This window comes from Oncorhynchus nerka, linkage group LG22, assembly GCF_034236695.1.
Source record: "Oncorhynchus nerka isolate Pitt River linkage group LG22, Oner_Uvic_2.0, whole genome shotgun sequence".
Taxonomy (NCBI): domain Eukaryota; kingdom Metazoa; phylum Chordata; class Actinopteri; order Salmoniformes; family Salmonidae; genus Oncorhynchus; species Oncorhynchus nerka.
This window is the reverse complement of record NC_088417.1, coordinates 60,179,951-60,197,764: the sequence shown is the minus strand read 5'-3', so window position 1 is coordinate 60,197,764 and position 17,814 is coordinate 60,179,951. Positions and strand designations below refer to the sequence as shown.

General features: G+C 44.1%; 1 protein-coding gene across 1 annotated transcript in view; it reads right to left on the bottom strand.

Annotated features, from left to right (window-relative positions):
- Positions 1-17,814, bottom strand: part of igsf9bb (immunoglobulin superfamily, member 9Bb) — a 188,795-nt gene that overhangs the window by 81,953 nt on the left and 89,028 nt on the right. The window contains exon 4 of the mRNA XM_065007291.1: positions 7,921-8,072. Coding sequence (XP_064863363.1) covers positions 7,921-8,072 — 152 coding nt within the window. The remainder of the gene's footprint in view (positions 1-7,920; positions 8,073-17,814) is intronic.

Here is a 17,814-nt window from a genome sequence, read left to right as displayed (position 1 = left end):
CAGACGCACACAGGGGCAAGCACACATGCACACAACATGTACACAAGCAGAAGTGTAGAGCTGCATCCTCTGCATACATCACATACTGAAAGCTACCAATTGATGTATTGAGCCAATGAAAGCTCTGTTTGACGTGCTGCATTTGAAATGTGACATCTTGACAGCTGAGGCTTGTCACTTCGGCATATTAGGATGTGCTTTGTCTTCAAGGCAACACCACAGTATGGAGACATCAACAGATGTCTTACAGGGACTATGGAAATATCCATATCTATTAATATTATAAACACACTGGTCTCTTTTCCTGCTCAAAGGATATGAATAATACGAGTTTAAGGTGATGATATGAAGTGAATATATGACTTCATCATATGCAGTGAAGAAGACTGCCTCTAGGTGTTATCCATTTGGATGATGAACAGCCCATACTGCAGGAGTAAATTGCGTGTGAAGGAAAACATTGTGGCAATTAGCTCCAAATTTAAAGCTGCAATATGTGCGGTGTTTCGGGCGACCTGACCAAATTCACATAGGAATGTGTGTTATCGATCTGTCATTCTCATTGAAAGCAAGTCTAAGAAGAGGAGATCTGTTCCATTTGCACTATTCCTATGCTTCCTGTTTTTAAGTTGAGTTTTTGTGTCTTTTACTTTCGTTTTTGTACACCAGCTTGAAACAGCTAAAATTACAATATTTTTGGTTATGGAAAAGATATTTCACAACAGTTAAGGTTGATTATCTACACTATACCTGCTTGTTTTGTCACATACAGTGCTTTTCGGAAAGTATTTAGACCCCTTGACTTATTTAATATTTTGTTATGTTACAGCTTTATTCTAAAATGGATGAAATAGTTTTTTCCACCTCATCAATCTACACACAATGCCCCATAATGACAAAGCAAAAACAAGTTTTTAGAAATGATTGCTAATGGCCTCCCGAGTGGCGCAGTGGTCTACTGTGCCACTAGAGATCCTGGTTCGATCCTGGATCGAGTCCAGGCAGCCCGCCGTAACTGGGAGACCCATAGGGAGGTGCACAATTGGCCCAGCGTCATCCGGGTTAGAGGAGGGTTTGGGAGGGATGTCCTTGTCCCAACGTCCCACAGGATGATGCTGTCCCAACATTGTGCCCGGCAAGGATGTTCTTGTCCCAATGTGCTCTAGCGACTCCTTTGGTGGGCCGGGCACAATGCTTGCTGACACAATCGCCAGTAGTATGGTGTTTCCGCCAATACATTGGTGCGGCTGGCTTCCGGGTTAAGTGGGCATTGTGTCAAGAAGCAGTGCGGCCTGGTTGGGTTGTGTTTCGGAGGACGCACGGCTTTATAACTTTGCCTCTCCCAAGTCCATACGGGAGCTGCAGTGATGGGACACGACAGTAACTACCAATAGAATACCATGAAATTGGGGATAAAATAAAATACATTGTTTGCTAATTCATAAAAAAAAGTATTCAGACCCTTTACTCAGTACTTTGTTGAAGCACATTTGGCAGTTATTACAGCATCGACTCTTCTTGGGTATGACTCTACAAACTTGGCACACCTGTATTTGGGGAGTTTCTCCCATTCTTCTCTACAGATCCTCTCAAGCTCTGTCATGTTGGATGGAGAGCATTGCTGCACAGCTATTTTCATGTCTCTCTAGAGATGTTCAATCGGGTTCAAGTCCAGGCTCTGGCTGGGCCACTCAAGGATATTCAGAGACTTGTCCCGAAGCCACTCCATGCGTTGTCTCGGCTGTGTGCTTAGGGTCGCTGTCCTGTTGGAAGGTGAACCTTTGCTCCAGTCTGAGGTCCTGAGCACTCCAGAGCAGGTTTTCATCAAGTATCTCTCAATACTTTGCTCCGTTCATCTTTCCCTCGATCCTGACTAGTCCCCCAATCACTGCCGCTGAAAAACATTAGCACAGGATGATGCTGCCACCAACATGCTTCACCGTAGAGAGGGTGCCAGGTTTCCTCCAAATGTAACGCTTCGCATTCAGGCCAAAGAGTTCAATCTTGGTTTCATCAGACCAGAGAATATTGTTTGTTGAGTCCTTTAGGTGCCTTTTGGCAAAGTCCAAGCAGGCTGTCATGTGCCTTTTACTGAGGAGTGGCTTCCGGTCTGGCCACTCTACCATAAAGGCCTGATTGGTGGAGTGATGCAGAGATAGTTGTCCTTCTGGAAGGTGCTCCCATCTCCACAGAGGAACTTTAGAGGTCTGTCAGAGTGACCATCGGGTTCTTGGTCACCTCCCTGACCAAGGCCCTTCTCCCCCGATCGCTCAGTTAGGCCGGGCGGCCAGCTCTAGGAAGAGTCTTGGTGGTTCCAAACTTCTTCAATTTAAGAATGACGGAGGCCACTGTGTTCTTGGGGACCTTCAATGCTGCGAACATTTTTTGGTCCCCTTTCCCTAGATCTGTGCCTCGACACAATCCTGTCTCGGAGCTCTAAGGACAAATCCTTTGTTCTCACGGCTGGGTTTTTGCTCTGACATTCCCGGCTAACTGTGGGACCTTATATAGACAGGCATCTGCCTTTCCAAATCATGTTTAATCAATTGAATATACCACAGGTGGACTCCAATCAAGTTGTAGAAACATCTCAAGGATGATCAAAAATGATGCAACTGAGCTCAATTTCGAGTCTCATAGCGAAGGGTCTGAATACTTATGTAAATAAGGTATTTCTGTTTTTATTTTTAATACATTTGCAAACATTTCTAAAAACCTGTTTTCGCTGTGCCATTCTGGGGTATTGTGTGTAGATAGCTGAAGATTTGTATTTATTTAATACATTTTGGAATAAGGCTGTAATGTAACAGAATGTCTGAAAACTTCCTGAATGCACTGTAAACTGAAATAAAGCAAACAAATAGAATTTTAGCAACCAGGAAATGGCAGAGCAATTTCTGAAAAGTGCATCTAACTACAGAAGATTATGTTTCAACAGGACTTACTACAGTCAACCCATTCTAAAGTGTGCATGAATTTAAAAAAAAACGTAAGCCAATGCAACATTAACCAATTAAAACAGTTATGCAGCAATGAGGCCCAATACATTATCACTGCATATTGTCTATGTTTGAATTGCCCTGCATTTTGAAATATATATATATATTTTATTTATTGGTATATGATCACACTGGTAATGGGTAATTAGTTGTATTACTTTATTTTTTAAAACTGAACTGATGATCTGCATCTGATGGGTCAGTCTGAGGGGAGGGACGGAGCAGTGGTGAGGCTAGCCTCTCATCCAACTCCCCGTACCTACGCCCTCCTTCTCTCCACTAAGAAAAGAGGACAGTCTTCCAGCTGATGGTCAGTCTGAGGGGAGGGACGGAGCAGTGGCGAGGCTAGCCTCTCATCCAACTCCCCGTACCTACGCCCTCCTTCTCTCCACTAAGAAAAGAGGACAGTCTTCCAGCTGATGGTCAGTCTGAGGGGAGGGACGGAGCAGTGGCGAGGCTAGCCTCTCATCCAACTCCCCGTACCTACGCCCTCCTTCTCGCCACTAAGAAAAGAGGACAGTCTTCCAGCTGATGGTCAGTCTGAGGGGAGGGACGGAGCAGTGGCGAGGCTAGCCTCTCATCCAACTCCCAGTCTCTACACGCCCTCCTTCTCTCCACTAAGAAAAGAGGACAGTCTTCCAGCTGATGGTCAGTCTGAGGGGAGGGACGGAGCAGTGGCGAGGCTAGCCTCTCATCCAACTCCCAGTCCCTACACGCCCTCCTTCTCGCCACTAAGAAAAGAGGACAGTCTTCCAGCTGATGGTCAGTCTGAGGGGAGGGACGGAGCAGTGGCGAGGCTAGCCTCTCATCCAACTCCCAGTCCCTACACGCCCTCCTTCTCGCCACTAAGAAAAGAGGACAGTCTTCCAGCTGATGGTCAGTCTGAGGGGAGGGACGGAGCAGTGGCGAGGCTAGCCTCTCATCCAACTCCCAGTCCCTACACGCCCTCCTTCTCTCCACTAAGAAAAGAGGACAGTCTTCCAGCTGATGGCGAAACTCATGTCACACTGCATTATTTCTGCCTCATGCACCAATTCATGTTGTTTCTCCTATGCCATGTTCCCTCAAAAAAAATTGGCCACTGAGCAAATTGCAGGTCTGCTGAGGCCCAATTGAACGTTCAGAAAATTCTGTGCAACTTCCAGCGCACATTTACCTTGAACACAGAAGCTGTGTTCAGTCACCGGCTTCATCAATAAGTGCATTAACAATGTCGTCCCTACAGTGACCGTACGTACATATCCCAACCAGAAGCCATGGATGACAGGCAACATCAGCACCGAGATAAAGGCTAGAGCCGACACTTTCAAGGAAAGGGACACTAATCCGGACGCTTATAAAAAATCCCGCTATGCCCTCAGACAAACCATCAAACAGGCAAAGGGACAATACAGGACTAAGATTGAAACCTACTACACTTGCTCTGACGCTCGTCGGATGTGGCAGGGCTTGAATACTATTACAGACTACGAAGGGATACGGAGCCGCGAGCTGCCCAGTGACGCGAGCCTACCAGACAAGCTAAATATTAGGCATTCTACCTTCAGACACATGAAATGGTTCAAAATGGGAACACTTTGCCTTCCCGGCACAAGGGCTGCTGAATCAAGTGCACCTACCTCCAACAGCGTAAAACCCCCAAAACATAGGAACGCAAGGCTTTATCGTTGTTGTTTTTACAGAAATGTTTGGTGATTGACTAGGAATGCCTTGGAGAATGACCATTTGATCATGATCGACCGGTTGGTGACCACTGCCCTAGGCACTTTGTCGTACTGTACATCAAAGGATTGGATGGGTGATGGGTGTAAGCAATATGGCACAGATTCCAAATTGCTAAAGAGTGGAAGGGAGGATGAAATGGAAAAAGGATGAAAGAGTGGAAAGGGATGATGGCTATGTAGCCCTAAGGGGAGAAGGAGGACAAACAAGGTAGTAAGCTGTCTCTTCTCTTGCAACGGATCACGGTAGAGGAAAGTGGCAGCTGATTTGCACTGATATGGAAAGAAACAGGACGTGTGCAAGCAATAGATATTGGATACTTTGCTTCAGAGAACGACCGATATGGACTTTTTAGGGCCGATACTGATTTTTGCTGGTCATGGAGGCCGATATTCAATATCATGTATGCATTCATGCATCTTTCTTAAAATCAAATAATACATTTGACTGTTTTTACCAATCAAATTACATAACATAATGGTAATAATTGTATTTGAATGGTAAATCTCTTGATAAAACTGGATATATTAAGATGGCATAGGCCTACTCACAATACAGGTGAATGCATATTCAATAGGAGTGTGTGTGTGCATGCATTTAGTTATTGAGCTTGTTTTGGCTGATCAGTGGAGTCTATGGTGCTACAGATGACAAACAATCTGTTTGCCTTCCATTTTGGAGTTTTTGGTAATTTTTTTGCCTACTGATCAACACCATTTGCATAGAAGCATCACTCCAGCATGTCACGCCTGTATGGAAGAACATCATATAGGCACTGCTGTTAGTTTGACAATATAAAATAGCACCTATTCAATGCAAATGGGTCCAAAGTAACGTCATGATTTGTTATCATGAAATTGGTAGTCATTTTCTGTGGTCGGGAAAAAAATACATTCAGTTGACTAAACAATTCCGTTACCATAATGACATTTGAAATAACTCAATAGGCTAGTTCCGCTATCTGTCAAGAAATGGGCGGGTTGTGACATGATCCTACTGCTATGAATGGATAGAGTGAGCACCCCTCACACGCAGCACCCCTACACAGCAGCCCCACCAACACCAACACACTCACACAAAGCACCCCCACCAACGCACAGCACCCCCACCAACACACTCACGCACAGAACCCCCGCCAACACACTCACGCACAGCACCCCCGCCAACACACTCACGCACAGCACCTCCGCCAACACACTCACGCACAGCACCCCGCCAACACACTCACGCACAGCACCCCCCGCCAACACACTCACGCACAGCACCCCCGCCAACACACTCATGCACAGCACCCCCACAAACACTCACGCACAGCACCCCCACAAACACTCACGCACAGCACCCCCACAAACACTCACGCACAGAACCCCCACCAACACACTCACGCACAGAACCCCCACCAACACACTCACACACCCCCACCAACACACAGCCTAACACAGACAGACACTTTTCAGCATCCCAACACAGCACCCTCACACACATAGCCTAACAGACACACACAGCCTAACACAGACACACACTTCTCGATAAGTCTTAACTGTAACACAGACCGGTACTATTCTAACTACAGATTACTTCTAAGGCAGGCCTACACGTGAGATGGGTTACATTGTAATGTTATTTTTTAGTTACTCTGGTGATGGGAATATAAACTGCAGCAAATAATTAGTCTAGGAGAGTGACCTGCCTGTTAGCCAGTTGCACAGAAATATCGATGGGACACATGTTCAATTCACTGGTATTTAGCTATGTTTTTATTGATTGTAGGGCTGTAGCCACTAAATTCTGGAAGTTTTTACTTGAAAGAATAAAACCATCAATCACAAAATTTTGCTGCTGGCGCAATACAGCAAATGCCGCGCAGCACTGCCCTCACCTGGTTCAGCGAACGGAGTAAGGCACTCCCACACAGCTAGCAAGCTAGCACTCGTCATGAAACATGAATCCCTGACAACCCATACATCAAAACGTAGCTAAGAAGCCCTACTTTGTAACATGCTATGTTTTCTGGTGTCTCAGAAAACATCTGAATGACAGAAGCGAAGGAAAAACGTTTGACGTTATATTTAAGACTAAAGACCTCCGATGACCGTGAAACACACTCAGGACTTCCCCATACTTTTTGGCAATACAATGTCACATTGATCTTACTCTGATAGGTTGAGGAATACCCTTCGCAAAGAGCAAATATGAACACAGCTATTTTGCGGGTTTCACAAAAAGGGCTGTCGCATAGATTTGAATGTTCTTAGCACGGCACTTGCTTTACATTTGGGCTCATATCGCGTAAATATCATAACGTACAGTTTTTTTACATTGGTAACAACTGCCACAAATTATTTAAAATGTATTCTCACAAAAACATTATATTTAGTGAAAACAGATTTGTTTACTGCGGTTTTTGTTGTTGTAGAATTCTCTTATAGTGTCCATTGTTTGTTGCGTAACCTAACACCCTACTCTTGGTGCTGGCATCAGCTGTAGCTGAGCTAAATCGAACTCTTTGTTTCGAATCCTCTTTGCTATATTCCAGCTGAAACATGCATGGTTGAATGTCACCATGTAGCTAATAGAACATTAATAAAATGCTCCATGGTTGAATTCGTGTTTAATCACTTGAAGCTATCAGTTCTTTCAGTTTTGCCAAGAGTATTTTGTGTTGTATCCACCTCCCTTTCAAAAAAGCCCATCTTGGGGAAGGGACGGGGCCCCCCCCCCCATACACCGTAAGTCGCCATAGGGTGTATCGTTCCGTATGCAAAGCCCAGTCCTGCCCTTTTTGTGGCCAATTATGTGAGAAACACATCTCACTGACCTGGGAATCCCTCGGACATGATCAAAACAAACCCAGGGTGAAATTCCCCTTTAAAGTTGTAAATGGAATTGGATAGAACGTCTCCAGATAACTAGCAGACTATGCAATCCCATGAATAGAGCCATAGACTAGACAGATGGCGCCGGGTCAAATGTTTACCAGTAATGTTAACCAGTAATCTATCTTCTAACATTATCCCCACACATTATCCCCACCGCTCCTGGACTTGCTCAACAGTTTGCATGATATAGCCAATGTTGTCCTTTCTAGCATGGCCATCCCCACTGTGCTTAGTATAACTACTTGGACTTCATTGGGACATTATCGCGTGATTACCAAGTGGGTGGGGCAAACATAGGAAATGGTAATGCGGGGGTCTACCTTGTACTTGTCGCTGTCCTCCACAGGCTCGCCCTCCCGGATCCAGCTGACAGAAGGTTTGGGGTTGCCGGACGCCACACAGCTCAGGGTGATGCTGCCGCCTTCCTTGGCCTCAACATACTGCGGTGGCGTGTCTGTGAATTTGGGGGGAGCTGTGAAAAGGACGATGAAAAGAAATGGTGAGTAAAATGTATTTGTCAAATGTCAAAAGGGAACAATATCTCTAATGTTCCAATGCCTGTGCGATATTTGCATTTTTATTTCTGTCTAACATTGTGTGAAGCTGTTATGTGGACAAAGTTTGTCCTATTCTGTTTAATATCAATTAATCCTGGGATCCACTACTTCATGTTTTAGCTAGAAAACCCGAGGTGTGGCTGGGAAAGGTGCATAGTCGAGTGAATGTTTACGAACTTTGCTTGGACGATGTATCCATTACTACACACAAGTAATGTGTTTTCTGTTCATTTTACTATGCATGTGCTGTAGTGTATGTGAGAGAGCTCCAACAAAGAATGCACATTTATTACCTTTAATATCTGCAAATAGCAAATAAACTACTTCAACTTGAAGCTTATACCAAAATATGGCCAAACCAGGGTATCACTTTATATTAACATTCAGTAATAATAAACCATGTGTAAGGTATTTAAAAAACAGTTTGCTCACCATTTAATCATTACTCCCATTATTTGTAAATGTTAGTAAGATAGTTATTCACACATTTATATAAAATGATTATTATATTAAACATCTTGTGTTGTGTGGTTATTATGTTACCACTGATATATGTTTTTATCTAGGTCATTTTGAGAACTTAACACTTGAACCACCGGGCCTTTCAGCCTAGAAGTATCCACGAGAGATCGTTGTCGAACGGCGCCATTAGCACACGGCTGGCCTCGATGTAACTCCCCTTCTAGCCAATGACAGGTCAACATTCTAACAGTCTAATAAATACATTTCATATATGCTATCTGAAGAATCATCCTTTGGTTGTGTTTATGAAGGTAAAGAACATAATAGCATTTTTATTTGTTTATGTTACTCTAGGCCAGGGATGGGCAACTTTGATGAGGGTGTGTGCAACAAGAAAATCTGAAGCCATCATGAGGGGCCGAAGTTAGCTCACGGGTCTGTGTACCCACATCCATCTCCCAACATTGCGAGCAAAAAAATGTGTGGCCCCCCTCTTGACAGCAATTCATTTTAGAGTTAATTTCGTGCAATTCTATACATTGGGGTGAAAATACAATTTTACAGTTTTAAAGCTAATTTGCTGCAACTCTACACATTTTGCCATAGGGTGGAAAGATATTTTTGCAGTTTTTAATATGATATCTGAGTGAGACCGACTAACAAAATCAATAGGGGCCCGATGAATGGTAATTTGACCATGATAACAGTTAACAGATAGTTTAGATAACTGGCCGCTAAACTAATTTAGCAATCTAAAAACATTTAGCTGACATGGGCTAATTGACAGACTATCAGAGACGGACATAACAAGAGTAAAAACTGCTGATGCACAAGCAAATTTCTACTGACGACTCATTTATACTCGCTTGTGCACCATCTAGCAACTATTGACTAATTTATACTCGCCTTTAATGTTTGACACATGGGCGCTAGCCTATTAGCCATGTTATGACTGACTTGCTAGTTGGATTGTGTTGACATTCCCTGCCTAAGTTACAGTCATTGAACTTGAAACACTTCATCCCAAAGTGGTGGAGGCAGCAAACAATGTACCATGCCAGCTGTGGTTTACAACTTGATAGCAATATATTTTTGACTACCAAAAAATGTATCGGTGAATTATATGAATCATGCATTGAACTGCATCCATCTATTCTGCCAACAATGCGTTACTGTACGCCATGAGTAAAATATAAACCGCTTATAAAGTTGGTTTTGAAGCATACACTGGCAATTTGATATTTTTGACTGATATTATCCTGTTTGTTTCATATCTGTAAAGTAGTTCAAACGCAGTCAGTTCCACTTTAAGGAGCATCGTGTACTGCTGGAATCTACGGCAGTTGTGCTTAGTTACATGGTGCCAAAGAGCCACTCATTCAATCATCAATGAATCCTCTGTGTACACCATCTCCAGGCATTTATAGCCTCTAAGTGTACTGCATATGAGCCGCTACCGCTAGCCACTTCCACTCACTTTCCCCATCCTCTACTCCTTTGGGCTGTGTTAAGTGTGAATAATTGATCTCCCTCTTTCCTCTCTCCTCTCTACTCCTCTCTGCATTTCTCCAGGGCCTACTCCTTGCTTCCGATTTAGGACCAACACCGTGGCCTAGACAAAACCCAAATCTCACACCAGCTCATTTCTTTTGTGATCATTTACAGACTGAGAAGTCGGTTCCGCCCTAGTTATAACGTTAATATTGTCACTATGGAGATGGGTCATGCTACAGGGCTTATATTCTGCTTTTGTCACTACTATGGTATTGGGATATAACACTTTCTCATAGGTTTTTGTTAGTTTTATGGGTTAGCTGCTGCCCCCCTCCTCAACTCTCTCAAGGTGATTGTACAAGCTGCCTTAATTTGCTGAGAGGGGGAGAGCGAGCGAGCGAGCGAGCGAGCGAGCGAGAGAGAGAGAGAGAGAGAGAGAGAGAGAGAGAGAGAGTAGACTCCTCGGAAATCAATTTCAGTGAAAAAGTATTTGCCCCCTTTGTAATGTAATCTCCTTTTGCATATTTTTGATAACGGATGTTATCAGATCCCTCCCCTAACCTAGACGATGCTGGGCCAAAAGTTTATTTATTTATTTCACCTTTATTTAACCAGGTAAGCTAGTTGAGAACAAGTTCTCATTTACAACTGCAACCTGGCCAAGATAAAGCAAAGCAGTTTGACACATACAACAACACAGAGTTACACATGGAATAAATAAACATACAGTCAATAATACAGTAGAAAACGTATATATACAGTGTGTGCAAATGAGGTAAGATAAGAGAGGTAAGGCAGTATATAGGCCATGGTGGCAAAGTAATTACAATATACCAATTAAACACTGGAGTGATAGATGTGCAGAAGATAAATGGGCAAGTAAAGATACTGGGGTGCAAAGGAGCAAGATAAATAAATAAATACAGTATGGGGATGAGGTAGTTGGATGGGCTATTTACAGATGGGATATGTACAGGTGCAGTGATCTGTGAGCTGCTCTGACAGCTGGTGACTAACAGCAGATTTCCTCTTCGTCTGAAGAGGAGTAAGGATCGGACCAAGATGCAGCGTGGTAAAGACAAAACAAAGGAAATAAAGGTCAGAACGTGACAGTGACTGCATCCAGTGATAGACTTCATCCAATTTGTTGAGTGGAGTGTTGGAGGCTATTTTGTAAATGACATCGCCAAAGTCGAGGATCGGAAGGATGGTTAGTTTTACGAGGGTATGTTTGGCAACATGAGTGAAGGATGCTTTGTTGCGAAATACGAAGCCTATTCTAGATTTAATTTTGGATTGGAGATGCTTAATGTGAGTCTGGAAGGAGAGTTTACAGTCTAGCCAGACACCTAGGTATTTGTAGTTGTCAGAACCGTCCAGAGTAGTGATGCTGGATAGGAGGGCAGTGATCGGTTGAAGAGCATGCATTTAGTTTTACTTGCATTTAAGAGCAGTTGGCGGCCACGGAAGGAGAGTTGTATGGCATTGAAGCTCGTCTGGAGGTTAGTTAACACAGTGTCCAAAGAAGGGCCAGAAGTATACAGAATTGTTTAGTCTGCGTAGAGGTGGATCAGAGAATCACCAGCAGCAAGAACGACATCATTTATGTATACAGAGAAGAGAGTCGGTGCGAGAATTGAACCCTGTGGCACCCCCAAAGAGACTGCCAGAGGTCCGGACAACAGGCCCTCCGATTTGACACACTGAACTCTGAGTAGTAGTTGGTGAATCAGGCGAGGCAGTCATTTGAGAAACCAAGGCTGTTGAGTCTGCCGATAAGAATGTGGTGATTGACAGAGTCGAAAGCCTTGGCCAGGTCGATGAATACGGCTGCACAGTAATGTCTCCTGTCGATGGCAGTAATGATATAATTTTGAACCTTGAGCGTGGTTGAGGTGCACCCATGACCAGCTCGGAAACCAGATTGCATATCGGAGAAGGTACGGTGGGATTCAAAATGGTCGGTCATCTGTTTGTTAACTTGGCTTTCGAAGACCTTAGAAAGGCAGGGTAGGATAGATATACAGTGGGGAGAACAAGTATTTGATACTCTGCCGATTTTGCAGGTTTTCCTACTTACAAAGCATGTAGAGGTCTGTAATCTTTAATCATAGGTACACCTCAACTGTGAGAGACGGAATCTAAAACAAAAATCCAGGAAAATCACATTGTATGATTTTTAAGTAATTAATTTGCATTTTATTGCATGACATAAGTATTTGATACATCAGAAAAGCAGAACTTAATATTTGGTACAGAAACCTTTGTTTGCAATTACAGAGATCATACGTTTCCTGTAGTTCAGGTTTGCACACACTGCAGCAGGGATTTTGGCCCACTCCTCCATACAGACCTTCTCCAGATCCTTCAGGTTTCGGGGCTGTCGCTAGGCAATACGGACTTTCAGCTCCCTCCAAAGATTTTCTATTGGGTTCAGGTCTGGAGACTGGCTAGGCCACTCCAGGACCTTGAGATGCTTCTTATGGAGCCACTCCTTAGTTGCCCTGGCTGTGTGTTTCGGGTCGTTGTCATGCTGAAAGACCCATCCACGACCCATCTTCAATGCTCTTACTGAGGGAAGGAGGTTGTTGGCCAAGATCTCACGATACATGGCCCCATCCATCCTCCCCTCAATACGGTGCAGTCGTCCTGTCCTTTTTGCAGAAAATCATCCCCAAAGAATGATGTTTCCACCTCCATGCTTCACGGTTGGAATGGTGTTCTTGGGGTTGTACTCATCCTTCTTCTTCCTCCAAACACGGCGAGTGGAGTTTAGAACAAAAAGCTCTATTTTTGTCTCATCAGACCACATGACCTTCTCCCATTCCTCCTCTGGATCATCCAGGTGGTCATTGGCAAACTTCAGACTGGCCTGGACATGCGCTGGCTTGAACAGGGGGACCTTGCGTGCGCCGCAGGATTTTAATCCATGACGGCGTAGTGTGTTACTAATGGTTTGCTTTGAGACTGTGGTCCCAGCTCTCTTAAGGTCATTGACCAGGTCCTGCCGTGTAGTTCTGGGCTGATCCCTCACCTTCCTCATGATCATTGATGCCCCACGAGGTGAGATCTTGCATGGAGCCCCAGACCGAGGGTGATTGTCATCTTGAACTTCTTCCATTTTCAAATAATTGCGCCAACAGTTGGTGCCTTCTCACCAAACTGCTTGCCTATTGTCCTGTAGCCCATCCCAGCCTTGTGCAGGTCTACAATTGTATCCCTGATGTCCTTACACAGCTCTCTGGGCTTGGACATTGTGGAGAGGTTGGAATCTGTTTGATTGATTGTGTGGACAGGTGTCTTTTAGACAGGTAACGAGTTCAAACAGGTGCAGTTAATACAGGTAATGAGTGGAGAACAGGAGGGCTAACTGGTCTCTGAGAGCCGGAATTCTTACTGGTTGGTAGGTGATCAAATACTTATGTCATGCAATAAAATGCAAATGAATTACTTAAAAATCATACACTGTGATTTCCTGGATTTTTGTTTTAGATTCCGTCTCTCACAGTTGAAGTGTACCAATGATAAAATGACAGACCTCTACATGCTTTGTAAGTAGGAAAACCTGCAAAATCGGTAGTGTATCAAATACTTGTTCTCCCCACTGTAGGTCTGTAGCAGTTTGGGTCTAGAGTGTCTACACCTTTGAAGAGGGGGATGATCGCGGCAGCTTTTCAATCTTTGGAAATCTCAGACGATACAAAAGAGAGAATGAACAGGCTAGTAATAGGGGTTGCAATAATTTCAGCAGATCATTTTTAGAAAGAGAGGGTCCAGATTGTCTAGCCCGGCTGATTTGTTGGGGTCCAGATTTTGTAGGCCTTTAAGAACATCAGCTATCTAGATTTGGGTGAAGTAGAAATGGGGGAGGCTTGGGCGAGTTGCTGAGGGGGGTGCAGGGCAGTTGACCGGGGTAGGGGAAGCCAGGAGGAAAGCATGGCCATAGAAGAATGCTTATTGAAATTCTCAATTATAGTGGATTTATCGGTGGTGACAGTGTTTCCTAACCTCAGTGCATCGGGCAGCTGGGAGGAGGTGCTCTTATTCTCCATGGATTTCACAGTGTCCCAGAACTTTTTTGAGTTTGTGCTACAGGATGCAATTTTCTGTTTGAAAAACCTATGCTTTCCTAATTGCCTGTGTATATTGGTTCCTAACTTCCCTGAGAAGTTGCATATCACGGGGGCTATTCGATCCTAATGCAGTACGCCAAAGGATGTTTTTGTGCTGATCAAGGGCAGTCAGGTCTGGAGTGAACCAAGGGTTATATCTGTTTTTGGTTCTAATTTTTTTTGAATGGGGCACACTTATTTAAGATGGTGAGGAAGGCACTTTTAAAGAATAACCAGGCATCTTCTACTGACGGGATGAGGTCAATATCTTTCCAGGATACCCAGGCCAGGTCGATTAGAAAGACCTGCTCGCTGAAGTGTTTCAGTGAGTGTTTGACAGTGATGAGGGGTGGTCGTTTGACTGCAGACCCAAAACGGATGCAGGCAATGAGGCAGTGATCGCTGAGATATTGGTTGAAAACAGTAGAGGTGTATTTGGAGGGCAAGTTAGTTAGCTTGATATCTATGAGGGTGCCCGTGTTTATGGATTTGAGGTTGTACCTGGTAGGTTCATGGATAATTTGGTGCACCACCTCATGGGTCTCCCGATCACTGCTGGCTGTGACACAGCCTGGGATCGAACCCGGGTCTGCAGTGACGCCTCAAGCATTGCGATGCAGTGCCTTAGAGCGCTGCACCACTCGGGAGTCTATTTAACCATTTTCATGTAGATTTGATTGTGGGTTTTGGATTGTCTTGCGGCATGACCCAGGTGCACTTCAGCTTTAGCCAGCTCACAGACAGATTTCATGACATTCTCCGGTAGAATTCTCTGATACAGAGCAGAATTCATGGTTCCTTCTTTTAAGGAATGTCGTCCGGGTCCTGAGGCAGCGAAGCATCCCCAAACCATTACCACAATGCTTGACCGTTCTTAATGTGGAATGCAGTGTTTGGATTTTGCCAGGCAAAATGGGACCCATGTTGTCCAAAAAGTTATACTTAAAGAAAATAATAATAATAATTTCATTTTACCCCCTTTTTCTCCCCAATTTCGTGGTATCCAATTGTTAGTAGTTACTATCTTGTCTCATCGCGACAACTCCCGTACGGGCTCGGGAGAGACGAAGGTCGAGAGCCATGCGTCCTCCGAAACACAACCCAACCAAGCCGCACTGCTTTTTAACACAGTGCACATCCACCCCGGAAGCACCAATGTGTCGGAAGAAACACCATGCACCTAGCGACCTGGTCAGCGCGCACTGCGCCCGGCCCGCCACAGCAGTCGCTAGTGCGCGATGAGACAAGGATATCCCTACCGGCCAAGCCCTCCCTAACCCAGACAATGCTAGGCCAATTGTGCGTCGCCCCATGGACCTCCCGGGCGCAGCCGGCTGCGACAGAGCCTGGGCTCGATCCCAGAGTCTCTGGTGGCACAGCTAGCACTGCGATGCAGTGCCTTAGACCACTGCGCCACCCGGGAGGCAAAAAGTTATACTTTTGACTCATCTGTCCATAAACCATTCTTCCAAGAGTCTTGATGATCATCCAGGAGTTTCCAGATGCTTTTTGGCAAACTTGAGTCAACTTTTTGGATAAGATGGTTCAGTTTCCTGTGCTGTAGCTTCAAACATAAATTGTTAATTGGACTAGCAACTACAGCATTGAGCATTATTTGGCACAGGGTTTCTCTAATACCCAATAACAGGGCGAACTGAGGATGGAAACACATAACATTGTCTGAAAAGCTCCATTTCCATTACACCATGTCAATGACTAGAATTAGCATCTTTACTGTATATTTTAATGGTCAACACAATTCTATTCAAAATATTTCATGGTTGAAATTAGATCAGTTCCAGGCCAAAGTCTAAAACATGTACAACATTTTGAGGAGGAATGCTTCATCCACTGACATTTCAGAAAAGCCCAAGTTCATTGTGTATTTGAAAGATTTATATTGCACAAAAAAAGGAAAGTCTTTCTGATGTTGGTAAGTAACAAATACCTAAAAAGCACAGTCGATGAAAACGGGACCGAGGAAGGAAATATCTGGGGCCTCAATATAGTTAAATATTTACAGACAAACAGTCAAAGTGCAATGCACTCTCCTACAGAAAGATTGCAGGCTTCAAAAGACGAGAGGCCGGTGCGCTCGAGGAAAAACAGTTGTCAGTGTACCGCTATGGGATCGGACGTAGTGTACTTCAGGGCCTGACACTAGTCAAAACCCTAGTTCAATAATGCATTTGTTGAAACCGTCATCTGACCTTGACTCTACTGCTCGGGAACACTTGTGACAGTTTCTCCCAGTGACCACACTTTTAGATGTACCATGAGGTAACTCTCAGGTTTGCGGGTATCAGAGCCAAAATGGATGCCATGTGGGTCAACAAAAGTACAGAAAGGCATGGGAAGATTGAGTCTTAATCAAGCTTAAGGCGGCCCATGAGCTGTCCGTTATACAGCAGGCTACTGCCCATACAGTGGGGCAAAAAAGTATTTAGTCAGCCACCAATTGTGCAAGTTCTCCCCCTTAAAAAGATGAGGCCTGTAAGTTTCATCATAGGTACACTTCAACTATGACAGACAAAATGAGAAAAGAAATCCAGAAAATCACATTGTATGATTTTTTATGAATTTATTTGCAAATTATGGTGGAAAATAAGTATTTGGTCAATAACAAAAGTTTCTCAATACTTTGTTATATACCCTTTGTTGGCAATGACAGAGGTCAAACGTTTTCTGTAAGTCTTCACAAGGTTTTCACACACTGTTGCTGGTATTTTGGCCCATTCCTCCATGCACATCTCCTCTAGAGCAGTGATGTTTTGGGGCTGTTGCTGGGCAACACGGACTTTCAACTCCCTCCAAAGATTTTCTATGGGGTTGAGATCTGGAGACTGGCTAGGCCACTCCAGGACCTTGAAATGCTTCTTACGAAGCCACTCCTTCGTTGCCCGGGCGGTGTGTTTGAGATCATTGTCATGCTGAAAGACCCAGCCACGTTTCATCTTCAATGCCCTTGCTGATGGAAGGAGGATTTCACTCAAAATCTCACGATACATGGCCCCATTCATTCTTTCCTTTACACGGATCAGTCGTCCTGGTCCCTTTGCAGAAAAACAGCCCCAAAGCATGATGTTTCCACCCCCATGCTTTGAACAGGTGCCATTAACACAGGTAACGAGTGGAGGACAGAGGAGCCTCTTAAAGAAGAAGTTACAGGTCTGTGAGAGCCAGAAATCTTGCTTGTTTGTAGGTCACCAAATACTTATTTTCCACCATAATTTGCAAATAAATTCATAAAAAATCCTACAATGTGATTTTCTGCATTTTTTTCAAATTTTGTCTGTCATAGTTGAAGTGTACCTATGATGAAAATTACAGACCTCTCTCATCTTTTTAAGTGGGAGAACTTGCACAATTGGTGGCTGACTAAATACTTTTTTTGCCCCACTGTATATCTCAATATTGTGTTGTAATCATACCATTTTGCCAATGACAACACAGCTTTAGACACATTACACATCCGTGAATGACTAACTTTAGGCAGTCCTCATCACTGGTACTGTAGCTGTAGTATCACAGCTTTTAGCTATATTATTATTCAGACAGAGCTCAATTCCATTACATCATTTGGATCCCA